Below are 8,496 nucleotides of genomic sequence, written 5' to 3' on the forward strand. Positions count from 1 at the left end.
TTTAATATCTTTTTTTTTCATTTCACTTACTGGAGTAGAACAATTGCTAGAGGTAGCAATTGTTCTACTCCAGTAAGTGAAATGAAAAAAAGTATTAATATTACATTAAAATTATTAATATTTATTTAAATAATATATTGTATATATCTATCCTTCTATCCAAGACGTTAGTGGGTGCATTTAAAAATGATTTTGGGCTATACTCGTCTTATACGACGGGTATAGCCCCAAACCTATATTTTAACACAAAAAGTAGGGGGTCGTCTTATACGCCGATTCGTCTTATACGCCGGCAAATACGGTATATACACCTTTTATTTTGTTTCAAATTTGCATATTTTTCCTATTCCACCTTATTTCCTCTGAGGTTTGGGAGCAGTTTTCTTTTTGAAAATTGGGGTCCAGATATAGACTCAGTGTAACAGTAACGCACTTGTTTGTTCTATAATGCTTCAAACATAATTGTGAGAGTGACACACAGGATTCTATAGCAAATGGAAAAAAAAAATCAATTTTAATGTTACCGTAGGAAAAAAAAAAAAAAAAAATTTTATAAAAAAAATCAAAAAATGAATATGAAGAATCATATAATGGTATTTCAATGTCAACAATAAAAAAGGACACAGAGTACATTACCGTCTCTGTGCTGTTTACATGCCAATATTTTATACACAGTTTTCCCTGTATGGTGTCAGCTGTCAGTTATTCCTGCAAATTAACTGCCAAATATGAAGAGGAACAGAATCACTTAGCGAGCCCGTAACCACGGATTACCTTTCATATGCTTTAAGATAAAGCTGAAGAATGGGATGTTGGGAGGATAATTAGACAAAAAAAAATCAACTTACAAAATGTAACAAAAAAAACAAAAAAAAAACATTCTACAGTATGAAATAAGAACCCTTGGAAAATAAATATGCAATAATAATAATAAAAAAAAGGTGATACCACAGAATGCCTATTTGTAACCAAAGTTTTACTTTAAGTATAAACAGTTTTTATTTTTTTTTCCATTTTAAAGCATTAGCAATTCTCAGGAAATACAGTACACTTTTATTTATCCAAATTTTGTTTTAACCCTTTGAGCACTGAGAATGGTTTAAGCAATCATCGTTTCATAATAATAAATACATTTTCTTAATTAAAAAAAAAAGGAAAAAAAAAGAAGTCATTTGTGCAAAAGAAAAATAATAAAAAAAGAAATAAAAATAAACAGTGCCAATTACATATCCGTGTGGCTTGTGACGTCAGTTATTACTGAAACGAATGAAATGACATCGCTAATAAATATGCATAATTTAAACATGAACTTTTAACAATATAGATGTATAGTCTAACAATTATATTTTTTTGTTTTAGAATAATAGTTTTTGAATATTTTATAAAGATTTTTTTTGTTGTTGCATCCTTTGAATAATTTACAATGCTTGGGTGTTTAAAAAAAAAAACAAAACAGAAAGTCAGTTGCAAAAACAAAACAAAAAAATATAACAAAAACCAAAAACATTAATTTTCTGTCATTCAAGAGGTTCTTTAAAAAAGATTATTTTTGTTTTTACACTATACATAGGCACAGTTTATGTAAAATGGATATACTGCATCAGATACTGAAGAAAAAAAAAAAACACCAGTTAAAAATGCCAAGGGTGGGTAAGGTCATTTGCCTTAAACATCAATCACAATCTCCAAAATGCAAAGTTTGTACATTATATACACAGTTTTTTAAATTCTTGCTTGGTCACGGGATGGCAAACCAAAGGTCCCAGTGGACGTCCTAACTATTTCAGTATCAAAGAAGACCGCGGCCCTAGAACATTTTTTTTTTAAAGCAGATCTGAGCTAGCATTTTTTTTTTTTTATAGAAAAGAAATAAATAATAGGAAAAAAAAAGGAGGTTTTGTTTAGTTTTCCCCGATTAACATAAAATAGTGCTCCAAAGTACTCAGAGGGCTAAAGGTTTCATTTGCTGAAAAATACTAGCACACGGGTCAAATGAAAAAAAATAGTGTACCAGATTTTAAGATAGAAATGCTTAAATAAACTGTCCCTTTAAATCATGCAGCCGGTGCGCGGCTAAATCCAATTTGCGCAAGTTACCGAACTCTTACCGGGGGCGCCATAACCTTCGTAAGCTACCTGTAACAAGAGCTGATTATGCACCCCTATTGAACTCTATACAGTTTTACAAAACAAGTCTGTACCCATACCCCCCCTCCCCCAAGAGTGACTCTCCAGAGATAAAATAGGAACGTGTGCCAATTTTTACAGCTTTAAGGCTTTTTCCTGACAGTTTTCCTCAAAGCAAATTACAGGTAATTTTATTATAATAATTATAATTTAAAAAAAAAGCAAATGCTACTGCTTCTCAAACTCCGACACGTAGAGAAGGTGGTCTTCTGGAGACTTCCCGTGCGTTTTACTCAAGTGAAGTTTCACCGCGTGCTTGCTTGCAAATGTCCGGTTGCAAAGCTTGCACTGGTAGGAGGAGCCGGTCTCTTCTTCGGGAGAGGAGGACACTAGCTTTTCAGAGGGGGACTTGGTTTGTGCTCTGTGGTTATGTATCTGTTCGTTGGACAGTTTCGACAAGTCCCTTATTCTAAAACCTAAGTGCGACTCGAGGTGACTGATGTAGGTGGAGGGAGTCCTGATTTGCGAGGCGCAGTCATTACAAAAAAACACTGGGTGCCCCGTGTCTAAGTTCTTGAGGAACTTTGTCCCACCTGTCCTTCGTAGCTGGTATTTGACATTGGCCAGCCAGTGGCTGATGGTGGTCATGGAGAGTCCCGTAAACCGGGAAATGTGCATTCTCTCTTGAGGGCTCAAGTCGGACATGACGTACTTCCCCTCCGAGGTCTGCCGCAAGCTGGCGGCAAACTGGGCTTGCAAGATGAGCAAGTGTTGTGGATTCCAGTTGGACTGTCGCCCTTTCCTCTTCTGAGCCGGCGTGTTTTCCTCCGGTTCCTCTATTGTGATTCCGTCAATGTCAGATTTCTCAGAGATGCTGGTAGGTGTAGAAGATTTTGATGTGTGGCTTTCTGTCAGGTTCTTCAGCATATCAGAGATATCTGACAAGGCATTCTCACGCAGCGGTGAGTTTGACATGAATGACACGACTGCAGATGTCTTTGCCGTTGTCGCTGTAGATGAAGAAGATGCGGTAGACGACGACGTGGATGACAAAAGCGCTGAAGCCAGAGAGCAGTTTTTGTCACTCTTCCCTTTCGTCAAATCTATGGGCTGGTCATTGTTGACATGATAAAAATAACGGTCTGTTAGGTGGTCTGATTTTTTGGATTGGATAGGCGGCGTGGCTACAGCAGCCTTTTCTGCCAAGCTGTTACTCATTTTGAACAGCATGCTCATTGGGTCCAGAGCAGGTAGAGAGGGCTTGGCTGCCTTGCCAAGGTGAATGTTCATAACAGACTGCAGCGCGCTTAATGGGTTGACAAAAGGTTGCTCGGGAGGATGGTCCGTGATGATAGCTGTACTGCTACTTAAGCTGCCGATAATGGACTTGACGTGATCTTTGCCGTTAACTTCTGGCTCCAGGGCAGGGCTCTCTTTGCAGTTGTCTTTTGGTGGAGCTGGACTGTTTTGCTGGCTTTTAAATACGTCGTTTAGAATGTCGGGCTTCAGAGGCTCGCTGACCTCGCTTCCACTCGGGGACGGCGTCGCCCGCTTGATCGGAGAAAACCTCTCCTCTGGTTCCTTCATTTTCTCCTCCACTTTGGCCACCTTCTCCGACACCTTCTTGACCAGCTCCTCCATGGCATGGAAATTGGTTTTTGGCACGGGTGAGGTCTGGCTGCTTGGTGGAGACACTAAGGGCTGATTTTTGGTAGGTGACATGATGTCACTATTTACATACATTGGTTTCAGTGGAGCACTTTTTCCTGAGGAACCCAATGATAACTTCATCATGTTGGGAAGTTGGTAAGCAGCGTGGATGCTTGGGTAACCCCCCCAGCTCGGCGTGCCATTCTGAGCCTTGTTTATAGCAGAAGTCACTGTGTTTTCTAAAGATTTAAGAATGTCTAACCCCCCTTTGGGGCTCTCTTCCAAATCGTGTTCTGTTAGGTAATGGTATTTGGAAGTGACATCGAACTTTTCCTCGTCCTCACTTGCCTTGTCTTTCTCCTTGATTTTGTCATCCGTGATGACTCTGTCTTTATCAACCTCTTTTTTAATCTCTACAGTCAGATTCGGTGACAGAGAGGCGCCGTTATTGGCAGGGGGTGTAAATGTGGTGGCGGCTAGTGGCACAGATTGAACCTTCTCGTCCATAATTGAGTTTGGGATAACTGGGGATTCCATGACGGGCTTTCCTTTCTTAAGGGCAGAATTTGTCACCTTTATAAAATGTCCCGTGACCATCATGTGGCCGGTAAGTTCTTGTAGGGTGTCATGTGAGCTACCACATTCCATGCACTTGAGGATCTGAGATTTCCTAGCTTCGAAATGCCATGCATAGCTGGCCCCATTCTGGTGTCCATACCGGTTATTTGGCGTTATATAGGGATTTGAATTCTTTTGCAAAGTATCATTGGAATCGGAAATTGTTGCTTTCGGCGTTCCTCCTGTTGAGTCAGGGGAACTTGGAAGTTCGAGTTCTAGAGACAGTTTTTTTCTAGAAGCTGGGACAATTTTTGCTGCTACGGGAGTAACAGGTTCTTTAAGAGGCACTTTTTGGTAATGTTTCGTTTTAATCATATGAACGCTGAGGTCCTGAAGGGATTCGAAAGAATGCCCACAGTACATACACTTCAAAACTTTTTGGGCGTCTTCTTTCCCCTCCATTTCAAGTAACGACCGTTTACGAGGTTTTGACCATCGTTTGGGGTTCTTGTTATCGGTTTCATGGTTGTCGTCTCTATAGTGTCCCGTTTCGTTCATGTGAACTGTTAACTGGACCAACGTGTCGTAGGCAGCGCTACAGTCTTTGCAACGGAACTTACTGGCTCCCGTAAAAATGGAACCGTAGAGTTTACTGCTCTGTCGGTACAACTGGACGGTACTGAAGAGGCTCGGCTCGGGGAGTGCTCTGCTTTGGGACACTTGTTGTAGAGTTTTTGCCATGGCTGTCTGGTGCCAGTCATAGCTTCCACTGCCACAACTGCTGCTGCTACTGCTGCTGCTGCTGCTACTGGCGTTGTTTTTCTCCGACGTCGGCTGGTGAAGATTTAAACTGAGGCTTGACCAGTAAGAATTGGAAAGGAAATTATTGTACACAGCTTTCATCTGCTCCAAACTGTCCGACACGCTGGAGTCCTCTAGAGGGGCCAACACCTCCTTGGTTTCCTCCTCGTTTTTGATGGAGTTGCTTTCAAAGTCCTCCAAACGGTCACTGGTCTCGCTGACGTGAGACTCGCTGTCCATCTCGTGGTTGGAAAATTCACCAGCCGGGGAGTGCTGGTAGCCCGGGGAAGTCTTTGCAAAATCTTTTTCTGAACAGGCATACTTCGCCGATGGTTCTCCATCCACAACGGAGTCCTCGGCCTCACCATCTTCATCCACAAGTGCGGCTGCCTTCAGTTCATCAGGCACGTAGGCTACAAAGGAAAACCAAATAAAAAGAATTAGAGACTGCAGTGACCTCAATAAAAGTTAAATAAAATTCAAAACAAGTTACATATTAGAAAATGTCAGCGCATTTACATTTAATAATAAATAAAAAAAATATGGCGTTTTCTTCTCGGAGAAAAATAGCTAAAGGAGTGATAAAAAAAAAAAAAAACTCTTCAAACATAATTTGCCACCTTATTCTTCTCAAGGGGCAACAGCTTGAAATTAAAACTAAATTTGAAATTAATGAAGCACATTCTAGAGGTGGCATTCATTTCTAAAGTAATAAATTACTTGTATCAACCTTAGAGACAGCAGTTCCTGTCTGTCAATTAATATGTCTCATGCTTTTTCTACCCCTAATGCATTTCTTGACAGACAGCTTCACAATTTAAATTAAGCACACATTTTTTTTTTTACTCATTACATTTCTGATGCTGAACCTTTAATAAACATAAAGTAGAGAACTATCAATATAATTCCTACAATGAAAGAAATTTACATCAATTACAATAAATTAAAAAATGATTTAGTTTTTTGTATGTGTCTTGAGTGTATAAAGAAAATGGCTTAAAAGCTTATAATCACTTTTTATTTTAAGTAATGTTGGTGCAGTTCTCGTACGACTGATTCATTTTTCTTTAACCCCTGGCAATCCAGATGGGTTGCCTTTGCGTTGGATTGTGGGTAATACCTTTCTTTCTTTTATGTTTTAAAATAGGGTATTATCTGTATGGTAATGACTTTAAAACTTAGGCTGCATTTTTATACTGCAAAGCATTAAAAAATGTTTCAGTTTGTGCATTAATCAAAGCATTAGGTTCCAGAGACTACCAAAAATAATTTCCTAAGCATTTCTACTTATATTACTTTCTATACGAAGAAAGAAGAGCAAAAAATAAAATAGAAAATGATATACGTGCGTGTGTGTATATATAATAATTTTTATACAGTACAGGACTTATATAGCGCCAACAGTTTGCTCAGCGCTTTACAATATAAGGAAGACATGACAATCACAATACAATTCAAGACAAGATGGCAAGGAGTGCCCTGCCCGTGAGGGCTTACAATCTAATATATATATATATATAAACACACACACACACACCTTGATGTTTAACATATTAAATTTTTTCACTTTCTCTATTTTTTTTTTATTATTTAATTTCTAAAGTATTTTAAAAAAAACTGGTATTTTTCTTGGCTGCATGGGAACCTCTCACACCTTCATTGCAAGCAACTTGAAAGCCTAGCTTGAATGAGGCCCACTACTTGCCTACTGCCTGTGAGGATGATATCCCTTACATAATTTTGCAATCAACTGCTTCAGAAGATATTGGTCACCCTTCGACTCAAGAGATAAAATGTTATAAGTTGTGATTATTAATATTTTGTTATTTAAATAAACACTGCAATTTTTTTTTTTTTTTTGTGGTTCGTTAGGCTCAACCCAACAGTGAACCTAACCGTGAATCTATTCCAGCACTCTGTACCTTTTGTTTTATTGGAGACTGACATTCTTGATTTAAAGCTTAATAGTTTATCATCCTTCATTGCACAAAAAGTCCCCTCTTGTTATTATACACGGTATTGGGAATATTAAACTACTGCAAAACCCCACTTCTACCTGAATTAAAAATCTGAACGCCTGGCTTTCATTTCTTTTTTCTTGTGTTCCTCTTAACATTTAGTGACATTTCATGGCATTTCATATGCCCAGTATGTGTAACACTCTGTTCTTGTATATGGCCTTTTGGCTGCAGCTTTAAAACCTTCCATTTGTGTCACTTATGCCTGTGTATCACAGCGGGGAGTCAAGTTCCTGCATTGGGGAAGGATGTACAGTAATTTTGTGGTAATGCAACCGACACGGGGTCAGATGGACAAGTCAAAAAAAATAAAAAAGCAGCTACTTCACTATAGATATTAATAGGTCAGCCTTGTTCCCAAATCGTATGAAAAATGCTATGAAGCAAATAATAAAGCGTATGCAATGCAGAGCTTAAATCTACAATGTTAGTCTCCAATGAAGTTTACATAAAGAATTACCAAGGCCATCCTTCTGAACCTCATTTGTAAAAACACCGGTGAGCTATTTCTGGGCCGGGTTTGTCTGCTCGTAGGAGCCCAATCACGCCTTTGTATTTTGAAGAAAATGCATTTTGGTAAGTTTTTATGTAAGTGTTATAAATTATCTTCACCACATCATCTTTTATATTTATCATTGGACTTTAATACCTATTAGTTTTAACTGTATTGTAATACACGTGTTTTACTATACCAATTGGCACGGAAAAAAAAAAAAAAGCTTGCACTGCAAAAAATACTAAAGTACAAATGGACGTTAACATATTTTCTCTGTTATCTTTATTGGATTTGCCCCTCCCACTTTTCCCACCTGTAATTATAGAAGTACGGTACTTGAATGTCAACCTATATCTACGTCTTGTTGAGATAGATAAATAAAGAGAAACGGATTGGCTGAAATGCTTATCAGTTTTGGAGGAAATGCTGGTCCGGTCTTACACCACCAGTACAGGTCATATGACCAAAAGCCTAGGCCTTTGGCCATGTGATCTCTATTAAAGGGGATCAGCATTGTTAACATTTGAGTATAGCTCTGATTTGAGCATGTATCTATGTGAAATTAATTGCCACATGTAATCTATCCCTCCTTTCTTTTTTGAAAAAAATAAATAAATAATAATAAACATAAAAAAAGAATTAACAGGTCATATGACCAAAAGCCTAGGCCTTTGGCCATGTGATCTCTATTAAAGGGGATCAGCATTGTTAACATTTGAGTATAGCTCTGATTTGAGCATGTATCTATGTGAAATTAATTGCCACATGTAATCTATCCCTCCTTTCTTTTTTGAAAAAAATAAATAAATAATAATAAACATAAAAAAATAATTAAAAAATTATATA

At 38.1% G+C, this 8,496-nt stretch overlaps 1 protein-coding gene across 2 annotated transcripts in view; it reads right to left on the reverse strand.

The window, feature by feature from the left end:
• Positions 1-2,327: 2,327 nt before the first annotated feature.
• The window catches only part of TSHZ3 (teashirt zinc finger homeobox 3), a 91,118-nt gene continuing 84,949 nt past the window's right edge, over positions 2,328-8,496 (reverse strand). Inside the window, exons 2-3 of one of the 2 annotated variants that reach the window (XM_018553276.1) lie at positions 3,213-5,549; positions 2,328-3,137 (exon numbers count right to left, since the gene is read on the reverse strand). In XM_018553276.1, the coding sequence (XP_018408778.1) occupies positions 2,356-3,137; positions 3,213-5,549 (3,119 nt within the window). In that variant the 3' untranslated portion in view covers positions 2,328-2,355. Of the gene's footprint in view, positions 5,550-8,496 lie in introns of both variants that reach the window. The other variant, XM_018553270.1, reaches the window with a different exon arrangement.

Source organism: Nanorana parkeri, unplaced genomic scaffold (assembly GCF_000935625.1).
Source record: "Nanorana parkeri isolate BGI_ZX_2015 unplaced genomic scaffold, ASM93562v1 scaffold6, whole genome shotgun sequence".
Taxonomy (NCBI): Eukaryota; Metazoa; Chordata; class Amphibia; order Anura; family Dicroglossidae; genus Nanorana; species Nanorana parkeri.